The 17773-nt window shown below is 40.9% G+C and overlaps 1 protein-coding gene and 1 long non-coding RNA gene across 3 annotated transcripts; both read right to left on the bottom strand.

Moving 5' to 3' along the window:
- Window positions 1-34: 34 nt before the first annotated feature.
- On the bottom strand, window positions 35-5217 carry SVIP (small VCP interacting protein). Its single transcript, XM_027662052.1, has 4 exons — window positions 5115-5217; window positions 4155-4205; window positions 2192-2305; window positions 35-1390 (listed from the first exon to the last, which is right to left on the bottom strand). The coding sequence occupies exons 1-4, from the start codon at window positions 5175-5177 to the stop codon at window positions 1376-1378; spliced, it is 243 nt and encodes an 80-aa protein (XP_027517853.1). The 5' UTR covers window positions 5178-5217; the 3' UTR covers window positions 35-1375.
- A 2723-nt stretch (window positions 5218-7940) lies between these two features.
- LOC113956057 lies at window positions 7941-17176 on the bottom strand. Of its 2 annotated transcripts, none has more exons than XR_003530731.1 (3): window positions 17133-17176; window positions 9433-9633; window positions 7941-8450 (listed from the first exon to the last, which is right to left on the bottom strand). It is a non-coding gene; the product is annotated as an uncharacterized LOC113956057 (long non-coding RNA). The 2 variants fall into 2 exon arrangements; XR_003530732.1 differs by lacking the exon at window positions 17133-17176 and adding an exon at window positions 16211-16247.
- Between the last annotated feature and the right edge of the window lie 597 nt (window positions 17177-17773).

Here is a 17773-nt window from a genome sequence, read left to right as displayed (position 1 = left end):
AAGGAAAATGAAGGCATTCTTCTGCCAATGACAGTTTTTTTCAGCCCAAACATCACTTTATTAATATTGAAAAGTCTCCCTTCTCAACTCCATTCTGAAGGCTAAGCCAGGAAACTCATTGTGTCAGGACTGTGCTCCTAGGACAGCATCAGACACTACTGAGAGAGGTAAAAGATGAAATACATAGTTCAAGGGGGGGGAAAAAGAGCCTCTGCAGTCTAAAGTAGGTCAGAAATGGGGCCAGTGCAGTACTGAGTCCGTGCATAATGCTCTGGGAAAAAAGAAGAGCTAGATCCTTAGTGTTTTATCATGTTCCAACAAATTTCCCTCCTCTGTCAAGGCAGTAGCTCGAGCACTAGTTTGAAAGTCTAATTGTAACACATAGTTCACATTGCTCTAAATAAGCAACGGTAGCTTCATGTTTGGGAAAGGGATTATAGACACTGCTGAATACAGAGTATTTAGAAAAGGTTTCTGCATCATAACAAGTCCATCTATGCAGGGCAGAAATTTTAGGAAATGAACCTAAAACAACAGATTATGCAGTAACTGTTTTCCTGTTTGTTTTTCAGAATTCTGAGAATGGCAGCACTGCCCTCTTGTGGTAATAAAGGAGAACAATTAATAATAAGATTTTTAATGTTTAACTTCCACAATTCATTATAAATACTTACAGACTCAAATTCACATCAGAAAATGAGGAGAACAATTATTAGACTTATAATAAAACAGCGTTCTTGTTCTATGTATACAGGATCTGTAAAGGTTTCTATTTTTTTAACTGGTAACAAAATGATTCTATTTGTAAGGACTCACCATGAATCTGCTTTTCTTTGTTTTGAAAAAGGCACTAAATTCCTAAGCATTTCAAAAGTCATTAGGAAACGAAAGAGAAATGCTGTCACCTGCATATTCAAATATATATATATATTTATGAACAACTTTCTACATGAGGACTTAAAGCTTATTGAAGAGCTTGAAATAAGCATCAAAACCAACACGTGGGAACCTGAGCTGTGCCTAGGCCAGTCATATGCAGACAGACAGACAGACATCAACTGACCAGACAGCACACACAGACTGACTGACTACAGGTAAGGAGGCCACTTCCAGGTGAGAAAACCCATCTCACTCCTTTGACAGGGAAGCAACAAAACATGCACAAACAAACAAACAAAATTGGCAAAACCTTAGTGTTCAGAGTTAGTTCTTAAGATTTTTAGTGAATGTTTCCACACGTTGTCCCACAATGGCAAAGTACTGCTGAGTCTTCATATGTAAACAGCAAAAGCCACATTATGAGCAGGTGCCACTTGGCTGCAGAAACTGGCAAGTTATGGGCAATAAAAATCCTCTTCTCTTCGGAAGCCACGTGTTATCCCACCTGCCACTAAAGACACAAACAGCAAAACACCACACGTTTGTATGAAGATAGGGAAAAGAAAGGAAAAAACCCAACCAACCGACCACCACAAGGTTGTCCAACTGCAATAAATTCTACAATAAAACACCTTTTACACCCAGCAGGTGAGGGACATGCAGTATACCAGTGGCATCTTATACAGACTCCTGCCTCCTGGGTCAAAAACAGCAATGAGGGTGAAAGATGAAGGCTTAGGAAGCTTCAGTTTCAATGATCAGGCTGAATTCTCTATTGCTTTAGAGAAATTATAATTCTTCACTAAATCTCTGCCTGGCCTTCTGAGGGAAAGTTTACATTAGAACAGCAGTGAACTGAAGTTCATCCATATTTATGCCAACACTGCATGTTTCTTTTTTAAAGAGATACAGATACATTGAACCCAAGGCCACCTCCCTACTTAGTTCAAATGCTTTCTACAAACTCTGAGGGAAGAGAGACTTCTCAACCAGCATTGAAAAGGGACACAGAATACAGGACAACACACTGATGAGGTCCCTAGTGCTGAGAGACATGTAAAACTGATGCATCACAGATGCAGAAAACAGGGAAGAAGAGAGGAAATTAAAAAACAACCTCTCTGCCATCCCTGCTGTGTTTGTGTCCCACTAATGAAGTCTCATTAAGAACACTGCGTGATAATGACATGAGAAATACTTCCATTTCTACTCAATTGCCCTTCCTCTTGGTTTTTCCTCAAGTTATTCAGCCCTGTATATGACAAAACAGGATTTTCTCAGTTGAATCACACTGTTTCTTCTTGAAACTTACTCTCAGCCCTCCTTCTCCTCCAGGACGTGAAGCTGCCATTCTTTTTTCTATTTCTTCCTGTTTCTTCTTCTTCTGCTCCACAGAGTAAGCATTCTTAATACCTCGAGAGGAAGCCTGGGAGAAAACACACTTGGGTAAGACCAAGTTAGGTATTTTTCTGGGGAGAAAACAAACTGCAAGTCTTGGCAACACCGTTTTGGGAACTGTGGTTTGCGTGAAAAGACTGAAACATTTAGTAATGATATTAATACATCAAGGTAGCCCTTTTAGGAAACTGCCTCATACTGTGAGCCATAGGTAAGTGAGGGTGTTTTGTTTCATACTGTTATTACATCCAGGTGAATATATTTAATGCAATTACAGGTACCTGCTCTGCATCCACAGATGCAGAACCAGAACCTCTGTTCCCCGAAGGCCACAGATTTGTAGTCTGTGGTTTTTCCAGTGTCAGGGCCTACTCCTGCCCTCACAAACAGGGGAGAAAAGAGGTTGTGCTAGTAGTGCTAGCCCAGGCTGTGAGGAAATTCAGCTTTCAAATTGTGATCTGTGAGAAGTAACGTGTGAGAGAGTCTACCCTTCAAACTTTCATAGGCTGTGTGGATAGCAGGAATACAGATGAAAAACTGCTTCACATCCTTGTGGTGACTGCCTGCCTTTTAGAAAACTGGTGTTCCAAGTGAGTCAGGTACCCAAACTGTCTACAGCACCCTAAATGGAAGAACAGCTCACACGACTTCAGACTGGATAATGAGCAGTTAAGAAGCATTTACAGGAAAACACTAAGCAGAGAAAGACATCTCCATTACCCACCATTCAGAGGGTAAAATGCTCTCAAAGATAGCAGTGAAAAATCCTGGTAGATTTTTTATCTCTTTGTCTTTCAAGAACACAAAAAAAAGTAAGAGAGTGTGATACTTTCGGTTTTCTTTAGCAGCCTAACAGGTCCTACAAAACTTCAAGGCCATCCACAACCCAAGTTACTTCATTTTTCCTTTCTCTTTAGCCAGTTAAGAACTAAGTATTTCCTAAAGTTATGCTTAAAAACCCCTTTGCGATTGAAACCCACTTGTGATTAAAAATAACACGTGAATTGCTTTTAGTACATAGTATGAAACAAAATCAAGAGGTTTTAAAGGACTCTAAAGCATCACTCAGCCTTTGCTTCAATTATTTAGCAAACTCTCTTCAAACAAGGCCAACACGGTCCCCATGATCAATGGTCGATTTCTAATTCAATGTTTAAATGTCACTGACATTCATATAAATAACACGTTCCTTTCTCTTCACAGTTCAGCTATGGTCTCCGAGATACACCATTCAAAATCTACAATAAGTAAAGAGTTTATTTATAAGCTTTTTTGGGAGGTATGGAAAGAAAAAAACCAGACTGGCTAGTTTTATGGTCTGCTAGAACATTTGCATCCTACCTTTTTTAACTTCAAAGATATTGAAGGAGTTAAAGCTTAGCAACCTTAAAAAGATAGAAGAGTAAGTTCATACTAAGTCTTTGCAGGACTTTGAGCTGATAAACATGCTCAAACTGTTGCCACATTGATAAACTGAAGTTGCAAGTGCATATAACTGGCATTTTTTTAAGAAGTACAAACAACTGTTTGTCTGCTCTGGTTTGAAATATTTCTCATCTTCTTGTTTTCAAGTCTCAGAACAAGGAAAAAATAGCGTTGAACTTGAACTTTCAATTCTTAGGTTGTTTTTTTTAATTACCATAAAACTTCTCCCATCCAAACAAACTTAGTTACCTGGCAGTGGTCTTTGAGCATCTACCTAGCTGTGAAATTCTTAATATACATATAAAAAAGGTATAAAAAACATTAATAATACTAGGACATTATTTAGTGACAAATCCCACAATCCAAACATGACATCCAGTATTCCCACAGAAGTCCCAGCTCTTTTCCCCATAAAAAGTAGTTTGAATAAATGGCGTTTTATCAGACGTTACCTCCATCTGCCTCTTTTCAGCAGCTTCTGCTAGCTGTCTTCTTTTTATTTCCTAAATAAAATGTTAAAGACAGTGAAATTTTATTCCAATACAGTCTGTGCATTTTTTTTTAAGTCTTAATTTTTAAGCATGACTCAAATCTGTGATGCGAACTGCCAGTAAATGTCAACCTTAAGTCAATTAGCATCATCCTTCCCTTCACTGCCAGTCGGCAAAAACGAGGTGTTTTCAGTGACTAATGTGCCAGAAGAGCAGCTGCTGGCACATTTACCGTCCAACCCCACCAGAAATCGTTATTCAGCTTGTCTGCATCACGCCCTCACTCCAAAAATCCAGGCTGGGGTGAGAAGGCGCGCAGTGTGCATCCCTTCGGGAGTTTGGAAAGGGGAACGCTCGCTCTTCCAGGCCAAAGGGGCTCCCCTTCTCCTGCCCCACGAAATCCTCAGCCGAGGGGCAGACAGCTCAGAAGAGGGCTCCTACCCACCCAGCGAGAACGCCACCCGGTGCAGGGCAGGTAGAAGCGAGCACCACTACGCACCGAAGAGATAAGCCCAATCCTTCTCACTTCTCGTTAAAATGTGGGTCGCACTGGCCACGATTACGCACAAACACCCCCCACGCGAACCCCCACCCCGGTCTCCGCACACCCGCACCGGCGCCCAGGCGCGGCCCGGGGGTCAGAGCACCAGCGGGCAGCCCCGGGCCCACAGCTCTCCGCATCCCAGGCCGAGGGCCGGGCTTCCTTTCCCCGGCACAGCCGCTGCAGCAGCTGCAGCAGCCGCAGCAGCCGCCACAAAACCTTTTCTTTCGGCCAGGGTGCGCGGCAGCCCCGCGGCGCGGCCGCCATGTTGAGGGGGGAGGTCACCGCCCCCGCGGCGCTGGGCGGCACCGGTAAACAACCGGGCGGGAGGAGGACGAGGAGAGAAAGAGGGAGACAGGGGGGCTCGGTCACACACTCACCGGGTCAGGCGTCTCCACCGCGTCCTTGGCGGCGCCCCCCAGGCAGGGCAGGCACTGCCCCATGGCGGGACCGACCGCCCGCAGGCCCCGCGGCGGAGGCGGCCGCGCCCCACCCACGGCCCCGCGCGGCGGCGCCCGCCCCGCCCTGTGCCTGGCGCGGGGGCCGGGCCGGGCCGGGCCGGGCGAGATCCCTGCGGGAGTTAATTAAAAGGAGGTCGTTCTGTGGCGGCAGAGGGCCCGCTGTGTGATTGATTTCCCAGCCGGTGCCGGGCTCAGGGCCCGCTGGCGGTAGGCAGTGCTCCCGTTCCCCGCCCGGCGCTGGCGAGGGCCGGCGTAGCTGTCACCCCGTGGTGTCTTTTTCTGGCTGTGGGGTGATGGATGGAGTTAAACCTAGAGGGGGTTCGGAATTCTAAGGTAACAAGCAGCTGCAACTCCCTGGACGGACTGAGGTCAGCATGCTCTCCGGCATAAACAGCGATAAACATCTGCTCAGAGGAACAGAACGGAGCGTGGCACCAAGTGGAGACTACGTGGCCCCTCTCCATTCTGACCCCAGCAGAATGGGAGAACATTGCGGTACTGAGACAGTACAGTACCTGTCTGACTAGGGAGAATCAGGATGTTCTGCTGCTGAAGCCAACAACCATGTCGAACCCCCTCCTCAGGTGCCAAACCACGACCACCCCCCCCCTCCGATTAGGTACACCGATAAGAAATAAAAGGTATTTATGACTAGAGCCACTCAAACTCCACCCACACAGAAAGCAAATAGTATAAAAGTAAGGTGGGGATGGGGAAAGTCAGAGAAGATCTCCAATGAAACTCCTGGCATCAGTCTATGGGCTGAGTCCATCCTTTCCCCTCTCAGAGGGACGCCTTGGGTGAGAAACATACTCTAAGTGCTTTAAATGCTGCTTTTAGGACTAGAGCTTTTACTTGTGCTTACCCCATACTATATTAATTAGATTGCTTTATATCAGAGCTTGTGCTCACTTAATATATGTATCAGTAGATTGCTTTAAAACATATTTTTGCAGTAGACACTATCACTGACAACCATCGAACCTTAATAACCTGTCACAATTTGTATTAATGAAAAGGATTATTCCATAAACTGTTAAAGTGAGTCCTTGCAGTTGCCAGCAGCAGAAAACACCTTGGCAGGACCCACTGAGCGGTTCTGGCTCTGTTGAGTTCCCCCTAACAAGGGAGGTCAAGGTCCCCTCTGATCTTGTGAATCTGTCGGTGAAGGGTCTCCTTACAAGGTGTTGACAGACAGAACACCAGGGTCTCAACTTTCCTGGGGGACTGATGATCAAAAATCTGAACTCCACCTTTCATGTGGCACTGCCTTTTCTGCCATTTCTCCCTCTTAAAGAAAAGAAAAAAACAACTCCAGCATTACCCTGTTCAACAGCATTTCCTGAATTTGAGTGTTGGAGCATGCACCCATTCCCAAGGGTTATGTGGAGACTGTAATATGTATTCTCCATAAACCATCATGCAATTTCTACCCAACTTCTTGTCTGCGTCTGTGATTTTAAACAAGGTATATCTTTTTGCACCCATGTTCTTGTCCTGCCATTTAGTCCATGAGCCTGGGATGTCATACATTACTGTAAAGTACGAATTTAAGTTTCTGTGTTTGTTCCCTGCAGCTGTAATTAGGCATAGAATCATGTAGGTTGTGTACAGTCATAGCGTGGTTTGGGTTGGAAGGGATCCTAAAGACCATCTGGTTTCAAAAGCCCCTGTCATGGGCAGTGACACCTTCCACTAGACCAGGTTGTTCAAAGCCCCATCCAACCCGGGCTTGGACATTTCCAGGGATGAGGCACCCACAGCTTCTCTAGGCAACCTCTGTCACTGCCTCACCACCCTCCTCTTAATATCTGATCTAAATCTACCCTCTTTCAGTTTAAAGCCATTCTCCCTTTAAAGCTAGTCGTATCACTGCATGTCCTTGTAAACCTCTCCAGCTCTCTTGTATGCCCCCTTTAGGTGCTGGAAGGGGCTCTAAGGTCTCCCTGGAGCTTCTCAAGGCTGAACAACACCAACTCTCTCAACCTGTCTGTGTAGGAGAGATGCTTCATCACCCTGGAGGTCTTCATGGCCTCCTCTGAACTCATTCCAACAGGTCCTTCATACGTTGGGGCCCCAGAGCTGGATGCGGTGCTTGAGGTGGGGTCTCACGAGAGCAGAGTAGTGGAACAGAATCGCCTCCCTCGACCTGCTGGTCACACTGCTTTTCATGCAGCCCAGTTGGCTTTCTGGGTTGCAAGTGCACATTGCCAAGTTATGTTGGGCTTCTCACCCCCAAGTCCTTCCCTCGAGGACTGCTGTCAATCCATTCCTTGCCTAGCTTGTATTTGTGCTTGGGATTGGCTCAATTCGTGTGCAGCACCTCGCACCCGGCCTTGAACTTCCTGGGGCTCGCACAGACACACCTCTCAAGCCTGTCAGGTCATCAGAGGGGGTTACTGCATTGTTGAACTAAGTACTTCACACAAACTACAACACTGACCTGGGCTTTCTGGCCATCGAAAGTCTCACTGGCATAGTGGGAGACTGAGGAGGTGTGCTGGAAGGGGGAGCAGAAAGAGGCTCACCTGCTGCCTGTCCCTTGCTAATGAGGCTGAGATTGTGTGCAGGTGGGCACAAAAGCTCAGCAGAGCACCTTGGCTGTGTTGTGTCGTCCTGGGAGCTGCAGTGGAAGTGCTGCAACTTTCCTGCTCCACAGTGTAGTTTGTTAGGAATTAACTTCCTGCTTTGTAATGAAAGCATTTTTTAAATGTTATTTATTTTTAGAGTATTGAGGTTCCATTATTTTGTGGAACTTTAAGTGCTCAGTATTTGTCAGGCTTCAGATTAGAACTGTTGGGTGTAAGTCCACTGTTGGATGTGTTAAGATTTAGAAGAAGATTGACAGAACTTGCTTGGACAGAACCCTGCGTGGAGAAAGAGAGCACAGGTTTCTGAAGGAAGTGTGACCTGATCAGACAGGTAACTGAAAAGGTGAGTCGTTCAGGAAAAACCTCAGTTCTTTTAATGTGCCTACACAACAGAGTCAGAAAGTTGGGTATTGAGAAGTAGCAGGAAACATAGTAACAACTTGTGTTCTGTATCAAAGAGCTTACAGGTTGTCGCTGATGGTTTTCAAGGCTGATGATTTTGTTGCTGAAGTAAGAAGTCACTTAGATTGAGGTCCTTTAGTAGCTACTTCTTTTGGGATATCCCCAGATTGTTAATGTCTGGTAGCTCAATAGTAGCAGATGATGGGGGTGTGTGTGTGTTTCTTTTACTGATTTGAGGGCATTTTCATCCACTTCTTCCACCCTGCCAAAAATTATTGTAGTAGAATAACACATTAGTTATGTAATTAACTTAAAAAACCCCACCAAACCCTACATTTAACATTGTCATTAACAGTAGTAGCACGGTTCTTTTAAATGGGGCCGCTAGGCTGATTGATTTGATTGATTGATTGATTTTTTTAAAAATTCATCTGATGAATTGTATGTAGTGAGTTTTGAATATCTGATTTAACAAGAAATACGTATTGAAAATGTCAGTGACCTTTCTACAGGATTTTGGCAGTACATCAGAACATTTAGCAATCTGTTGTCTATTCATTTGTAACAGTTTAGTTATGGTGACATTTTTGTAACTATCGAATTATACCATAACTTTTATAAATGTTGCTTAGTGTCTAACTCTTATCTTCATGATATCCAGCAGGTGGTACTGTTGACACTAAAATTTCCTGTATTTCCCAAATCCATAACCACACCTTCAATTTACTGTTTTGGTTTAATATTACAGGCAGTTGTATTATTGCTATTGCATGTAAACCTAGCAAGAGAAACCATTTCTGACTGATAGTTTATGAAATTATCATGCTTATATGTTTGTATAACTGCTATAAAATATATATTATGTTTATGAAGTTCTCATGCTTATTTAATTATTTAAAAAGTAAAACTCATTTATTCTGAAATTTTCTGAAATTATAGTTAGATTTTAACTTGGATCCGTTTGGTTACTTATTACACCTCTCTTGCAATTATTTTAATTTTAAAATTTAGGAATCTTTCTTCAAGAGATGACAAGTGTCTGTAAGAGTGGCCATGAATCAATTGTAACTGTTGTTTGGAAATCAAAAGTTCTTGCTTTTGTTATAGATGGCTCTTAAAGCAACTTTCCAGGAAAAGCCTAGAACAGCTCAGTGCCAGGCTGTCTGCTGGAAAAGTAGCTGCAGCATCTCTGGATGTTTTTATAGTTTTTTGTGGCCCTGATGTTACTTGTAGTCATTACCCACCAGTTTAAATACCAGTAGGAAGCCTCTTCAGCTAATCAATGCTGTGAGTGCTTTCCCTGGGAGCAGCAAAGCCCTGATGGGCAGTGCTGTGTGCCAGGTATCCCTCTGGTTGATTAACACTGACACTCTCCACAGCAGTTCCACTCAGTCAGTCTCACTTAGGCTGTTCCTTCCCTGGCTGTGTGGTTGCATGTCACCATCCTTGTGGAGCAGGAAATTAAAGGGGACAATCAATTTCTGACTGTGAAAGAGTTCATGTATGAGTGTAAATGCCACCTGCAGTACAGAGGAATGTGCTTGTGGAGCCCTCTTGGTTACAGACCGGCAGGTCAGGCTGGAAGAGAGTGATCCCACCACTGCCCTGGCCTCTTTGGGGCCATTTAGGTGCTCTGTAAAATATGTATAATTCAGCCAGTAAGTTATGAGAGATAAAATACGATTTTTTATATATATAGGTGTATCGCGAAGTTGTAAGATATCCAAGTTCCAAATGGGACTGGGTGTCAGGGTCTTTTTTGGCTGGATAAGGGAAATATAAAAGTTCTTTAAAATCTTTCAGGGCCACGTGGAAATTTTGTACACAGGGGTTTCTTCTCTCTCTTTGGGCTAAGAACAAAGGAAGATCCATCATTTTTGACAGAGGACACCTTACAGCCAATCAGAAAGAAGGGAAAGCCTCTTTTTCAGAGAAAAGAAACCTTTTAAGGCAAAAATGAATATACTAAACTTATCTGAAAAGGGTGGGATTTTGTGAAACTATAAAATGTATGGAATTTAATTCCAAAGGGTCTTTCTCCCCAAAAAACTCAGTGTGAGACCAGACCCAGCATGCTGAATAAATTCTTTCGTCTGTTTCATGAGTTTTTGCTGTCTTTCTAAATTTAAAAGCGGAATTATTCCCACAAGTGGTTAGCTGCAAAGAATTCTGCTGCACTTTGGGCATACAGACCAGACTGAAGTTGGCAACAGCGCTGGTTTTAGAGCCTCAGCTGCTTTGATCTGGCCTCTTCATGTTTGAGGAGTTCAAGAGCAGCCAGTTGTGTGAAGTCTTCCATGCAAAGCACATGAGTGGCAGGCTCTGAGTATTACTGTAAGGAATTAACAAAATATAACTGGCAATTTTTATTTGTAGCATTTTATTTATATATGGGGAGGTTGATTCCCACCACAAAAGTTATGAAATCTTAAGACATAAGTTCAATCTCGCCTCAGTACCTTCATTTTACTTCCAACAGCATTTGTGGTAGAATAATATAAGGATCTTTTCTTACTGCTTCCAAATCAGGGTCTTTATTATTATAACGGATTGTGGGCCAAGAGAAAAGAGATGGTTGCATAGGATGAGCACAGTTTAGTGACTTAGTATTTTGTGTTGTCTTAGAGAAACTCTCAAGAGTTTCTCTAAGGCAAGAACCTTAGATTTGTCTACCTCAAACAAATGACAAAGATTTCTAGGCAGTGACTAGTTTTGGACAATGTGGAAAACTAGCTCTTAAATCTCTAACTTCAGAGGGAAGATAATGCGTATGAGCATAGTTGAATATTAGCAGTGAAATAATAATGAACTTTAATTTTTTTCCCTTTACTTAGGTGGGATTCTGCAGAAAATGTTGTGAAGGACATGGGATCTGTGAGCAACAGTTAGATGAAAATACACAATTAATGGCATGGCAGATTAAATGTACTAATTCTCAACAACATTGAAAGCTTTTGAGACTTTTTTTAAAAAGATGGTGGCAAGGGTTGGGGTTTTTTATTATTTATTTATTATTCTAACCCTTTCTAAGCAGAGATGAGCAAATATGGGGTAATGCTTAATTCTAGATTACGGACACAGATATTCAGCATTCACTTCATGAGTTTTCTCAAATTTCATTTTAGATTTTAGCTTAGGGATTACAGTGAAGTTCAGACTGCAATCCAAGCTCTATAAGATCTCTGAGAGTACAGCTTTTGTTGAGGTCCATGAAAACTGAGCATTTTTTAAGCTATGCCTTAACTTGCATCATGGATTTTCAGCCAATCTTCATAACTTTTTTTGTTAGCAATGAATCCCTTTCCATTAGTTTCACATCTTTCTTCATAGATCGTCACAATCTGCTCCACAGAAGCAAGACAACTTTAAAGGTTTAAGGATGTTGCTAGTTGGTGACTAAAAATGTGCATAATACATACAAGCCTTTTTGTCTGTGCATTTTTCTAATGTGCAAAAAGCCATACATATGCAGCACTGATATTTCTGGGATAATTCACTGTACAACTCAGTAGCATCATATCCTTGAATAAAATCTGTAAAAGCATGTGGAAGTCTTATTAGGCTGACTATCCAGCATATAATGAAAAACTCTGAATCTTTGATGAAGCTCCTTCCAATTTCTAGTTAAAGCAAAGAAGGGTTTTAGGTACTGTGCTGAGCACGTTCATATGATGCATTTGTCAGTCCAGAATTCCTCAGTTAGACAGTAATTAGGGACTGCCAAAAGAACATCTGTTTACAGTCACCACTTCTAGGGATAAATCCAATTCATGAAATAGCTTCTGTTTGAGTACAAGGGTGATTAAAACCAAAAAGGAAGATTTCACTGCTTTTTAAGGTCAGTTTGCACTCTGCTTGCCTTTGTGCTGCTCCACAGTCTGAAAAATCGCTGTACAACACACTCTTTTCCAAGCCATACAGCCATGCATATGCTTCCTCCCTCTAGCATGTTAGCAGAGATAGACTCAGAGCTATTTGGCATAAAATGACTTCTAAAAGAAGTAAAATGCAGCCAGTTTCCCCGCTACTGGATGAGAATGGGAGCAGATGATTCTTGGCCTTTGTGCATTCTTCCTGGTCTCTGCAGGCACCTAATATTCTCCAGCCCTGCCTGGGGCACCAGTTTTGTATCTTGCTTATGGAAAGGAATTTTCAGGCTCTCATGTCTTGCTTCTGCATGTCAAATACTGGTTTGACACAAGGGTTTGCAGTCTGTTCCCTACCATAGTGTCAGGCTTCCAAGAGACTGGTACAGTCATAAAGCACCCCATTAAAAATATATATATATGTATATATTCTGGCTGAATTTTTTTCCTGCTCAAAGTTGGCTTGATACAGCTGCTCTAACACTTTCCTCTTTGATTCTTTTTTTTTTACTAGTTGACCACTCACTAAAGTGGGTCTCTACTGTAGAGCTGCATCTTTAGACTGGAGAAATGTTTAGGCTCTTGCCAAAGAGAGGGCTTTGTGAAGAGGACAGTGAGAGCAAGGACATCCTACAGAGTCTTCTACAAGGCACTGGTATTTTCATACTTAAGTGTACTTGTACTATTTGTGTGTGTTTGTGTTATTTTTTTATTTTTTTTTTTAAACCTGATACATTTGCTCAGTGTTGAACACTTGGGCTCACTCACACATTTTAAATCAATATTGCAGGGATGGGGGAAAACCCAAGAGATGAAGGACACAGACATGCATTTCTTTTTCTTTCATCCTGGAAATGTGACTTAAAAATTAAACCTTTACCTTCAGACAAAAGTAATACACACTTGCTGTACAAAAACAAAGCATCACAAATTGATGTTTGCAGTCAGCAGATGCTGCAATGTCTGACAACATACCATGTGTACCATTTTTCTCTTTCCTTTTTTTTTGTGTAGAGTGTCAGACTAGACCTTAAGGATAAAACTTGCAGTGATATGTAAATTATTCTGTCACCATGGGTGACAGAATATGCATACCATGCTGTGTATATACCCATGGGTGTATGTTCTGACATTTATAAGAAATGTATGGTAACCTGTATGTGATTCCATGAATGTACCAATGCTTCTTTGCCTCAGTTGTGTCCTGGAAACAAGAACATACCTGAACTTTACCTAGACACTTGGACTGTGTCTAGTGATAAATTCATGAGTAATAATTTTAGGATTTCGTTTACAGTGAAATGCCACATCACAGTAAAAGGAATAGAGAATAGAAACAGGAAAACTAAAGGTAAAAATCAATTATATAACATTATAGTGAAGTTCTAGGAAGTTCTAACAATTAAATGTGTCAGGGTTATGCAGAAAGACAAGAACATTTTTCACACTTAGAAGAAATATATATAATTCTAGTATGTTGGTTAATAATAAGTGAACTATGCGATTTCTTTATTATTGCATTTGAAATAGTATGATTTGTAGAAAATCTTCATAAAATTACATGAAACTTCTACTTTCCTTGTGACTGACTATATTTAATGAAGGCTCTAGGAATAATTGAAGAGAAATCATCCCACAGGCCATATAGGTTGCATCCCATTAACCACAGTGAAATTCAGGAAATAATGAATAAATGGTAAACTGCCAGAATTTTGCCAGTGTATTGTGTTGCCAACAAATCTTGTTGCAGAAAATTGTCTTTATTTACTGGTGTTTCCAGAAATTGCTGCCATATTTTTCAGGATGCATCAGTGTCTGAGAATGTTAATGTTTTAATCCCATACTAGAAGAGAATAGCAATGAGAAGAGAAAGCCCTTTATTGCTCTCTGATATACATTCATGGTGAAAAAAGTGTGTTCCTGCTAATTACCAGCTTTAAAACAAATGGGCAGACAGTGAGCCTTTCCAAGGAAACACTGGACCTGTGCAGGGATAAGGTGCCAGCATCTGGGAGCACGTGGGAGGTTTTGTGACTGGTTGTGGAGAAAAAGCAGTGCAGGTGGAAGAGTAAGTGGGAAGTATAAGTGCTTCATGCTGGCTCTTACTTAAATGCATCTTCAGAAGCAGTACTTGCTGACTGGCTGCAGCATTTAAAAAGAAAGACTGGCTTTTCTGTGAACTGTAGATCAAGTCCAAATCTCCTTAGTATGATGTTTCTGTGGCAACGTTATGCCTGTTTATTCTCTCTAGCTGAATGCAGACTTTGGATTCAGATAAAGTTACATTCCATGCCAGAAACAAGTTATCATTTAAAAAACATGAATTAAAACAGTTGTGCCCAGCTACTGTAGATTGGTTTGGACTTTTTGGTGGGATATCACTGAGTGTGAACCACTTCCAATTGAGAGCTGACTGTAAGTAAATTACAAATTTCTCTTTAAGCCTGCCCAGTTATCAGTCAGACTTTCTTTATGAGCAACTCTTCAGACTACAAAAGGAAAGTTTCTTCAAGCACTACAGATTATGCATACTCTGCTACAAGTTATGGTAGACAAACGTGCCTTTTAGAACTGGCTGGCTTCTCATCATCATCTTAAAGGACTCTAGAAATCTCAGTAAAACTCAGGCTGCAAATTAATCGTGACTATATGTTTTGAGTGATTGCAAATGTGAAGTTTATCCCAATATATTTTCGAACAATGCATAAAATGAAGTTGCACTGAGTGTGAAACTGAGGTGTGACTGAAGTAGTCTGTGTTATCCAAGTCTCATGTCAGATTAGAGGAGCCCCTGAACTGCAGCAGTGTTGGATACAAATGGGCATTACGGAACAGTCAAGCACTAATGTGGCACTGTGGGAACTGTTAATGTTGCAGGTCTTTCTGTTACTACAGTGACAGGCTGAAAACAAAAAAATAACAAAGTACAATAAGCCTGTTATGGAAGATAAATTCTATTTGTCTTTTTAACTGCCTGTTGCAAAACGTTTCTACTATTGGCTTACTGAGATATGTTTTCATTACTGCTGTTATGCTTCCTATTTATCTCCAGTTTTAGTTTTTGACTTGTCAATGACTAAATTTCAGCTGGTATTTAATAACTATGTTAACAGAAGAATTGCAACTGGATTGCCAAGGTGGGAGGTGCTACTTATTTAAGGAGTTTGTAAAGCCAGAGGCTGATCTCACGGGTATAAACTGTACTCACAAGGTGGTAGTTGTGCATCAGGTGAATGGGAAGGATGCCCCAGTGTGATTGATATCCTGTATAAATAGAAAATGATCTTCCACAACATTTTTCAGCCAGGTGCCTTTTTAAAAATAGTTTTCTGAACAAGGTTTGGAATATATTTATATTCAGTACTCGACATAGAAGTGTACAAATCTTGTAAGGGAATCTCTGCATCCTCCCATCTCTCTCTTTCTCTCTCCCCCCCTTCCCCAAACGATTGTCAAGTGTGATGTTATGACAAGTGCTGTCACAGCAGCACATCTTCTGTTGGGTGCTGTTAAGAGCACAAATTAAAGCAAACCAAGAGGGAAGCTGGTGAGTACACTCCAGAAAGCCAAGACGTGACTTGGAAAAATAGCAGTGGAAGTTTGTTTCAACCATGAAAATATAAATTCGTATGAAAGAAACAGAAGAGGAGCAATACAGTACTATTATATATCTGATTATCTGTGACAGAATTTAATGACAAGCAAATAGTCAGTGTATCATTTGAGCACAGATGTTTCTGAGTGTCTCAGGAATTATGTCTACATATTTGAAGAACAGCTTCTATCTCTATTCCAACGTGTAATTCTAAAAGCCAGCAGCTAATTTTTTGAGCAAAAAACAAGTTTGTAATGAACAAGATCCCAGAACTCTGCTTATTGTTCCACAAAATGAAGTGTCCTCATGATATTAAGACCTACTGTTAAGTATGAACAGTGCACAGATCTCATATCATTAAAGCAACCATTAGGCTAAATGTATGTATTTTTTTATTTTTAGTAATATCTGCTTGGTGGGCAATGTTTTGGTTTGATTTGGGTTTTTTTTCTATTAAGCTTCTTGTGGTCTAATTACACACTACAACTTCCACAAACATATTTAGAACCTGAAGAACGTGTTTTTCTGACTTAAAACTGAGCATTTTAAAAAGCTTCATACCTTCTGATGGGGAAGAACATGTGCACCAAGTGAAAGCTTCCAAGGCCAGTGCTTTCCTTCATGCTATTCAGAAAGTTTCACTATACCTTTGCATAGATGTGCTTCCACAGGGTGGAAGGTGGTGATAAATTACCCTGAAATTTAATATTTGCAGAATGCCATTTTCTTTGCTTAGCATCCTGCTTAATGTTAAATAGCTTGTGTTTATACCTCTTGGAATGACAGGATATCTGACTCCCATGTTATGTAAAATGCCAGGACCATAAGAATAGAAGCTATTACTCTGAGTGAAGAATTACAAGTGATGAAAGGAAGATTTAACTTTTCCCACCTAAATAATTATATTCCCTAGTCCTTATGTTTCCAAAGGAATAAAATCTTGTATCCACTGATGTCTTTGTGACATTTACAGTAAGATTCATTCCTGGTGAAAATAGTAAGACATTAATGCCGATACTCATCCATGTAAAATACTTTTACAGGGAAATTCCTTATTATGATAAGATGATTTACACTGATAATAACATCACTTTCAGGTGTCCATCATTAACTGCAGATTTTACAGAAATGTTACAACATTACATCTGAATATAACCAGGTTCTGCTCAGAGAGGAGCTTGTGTGCAGCTGGATCCAATATTAACCTCAGGCTTTGTCCATGGTTTAAGTCTAAGGAGTTATAGAGGTGTAATTGAACCTTTGCACAACTTTGTCCCACGGGGTTAAGGATGGCAAATCATACACTTATATAAAAATGAGTGATTCATTATGAAAAATGATTGGACAAAAGGTCTTAATCAGAATTATTTACTGCACAGCATAGAAACTAAAATGACTAGTATAGTATAGTGTACTATATCAAAGCAATTATATTTAAACTAGCAAAAAACCCAATTATTAAATAGAGATTGATGTTACTCACCAAGACCAATGACCATGGGTAAATCTCTTCCACTCATCCTTGAGGAGTAACTTCGAGGGCCATCCCCACCCAGGGCAGGAATCTCCACACACACTCTAAGAAGGAATGTGTTAGAAGAACTTGCCCTTTGTAAGTGGGACTGGACTTTTACAGCATGAAGTGATTGACTGTCAGTCCTGTGTCCCCACACCGGCTGTGCCAGCTTAACATTTTTAGATAAGGGTACTTTACCATGTCTGCCACACCTTTACCTCACTATCAGGGTGTTTAGCATAGGACTTGTATATTAATGTCTTGCAAATGAGAGTGTGTGAAAAATAAATATGCTATATTTTTAAAATATATGGTTTTATATAACTGTATTTATAAAAGAATATAATGAAGAGGCTGGAAATTTTAGTTGGAATAGAAACGGGTGCTGTTGTTCTTCAGAAATATTATTTACTGTCTTGAGATTTTTCCAGAATGAAGTATAACTGCTTTGTTAATGGCTGTTCACCCTGCAGATTAAAATAATTCATCTAATATATTTGGGGCTTTACTTTTCACTGTTATTTTTCTTTTCACTGAAGACGTAAATGCAATGCAAACCTCATTTGTCGAATCTGTTAATCTCTGGATTAACAGGAGTTGTTAAACTG

Source organism: Corapipo altera, unplaced genomic scaffold (genome assembly GCF_003945725.1).
Source record: "Corapipo altera isolate COAL_440 unplaced genomic scaffold, ASM394572v1 RXGC01000072.1, whole genome shotgun sequence".
NCBI classification, from domain to species: domain Eukaryota; kingdom Metazoa; phylum Chordata; class Aves; order Passeriformes; family Pipridae; genus Corapipo; species Corapipo altera.
This window is presented reverse-complemented; position numbering and strand designations above follow the sequence as displayed.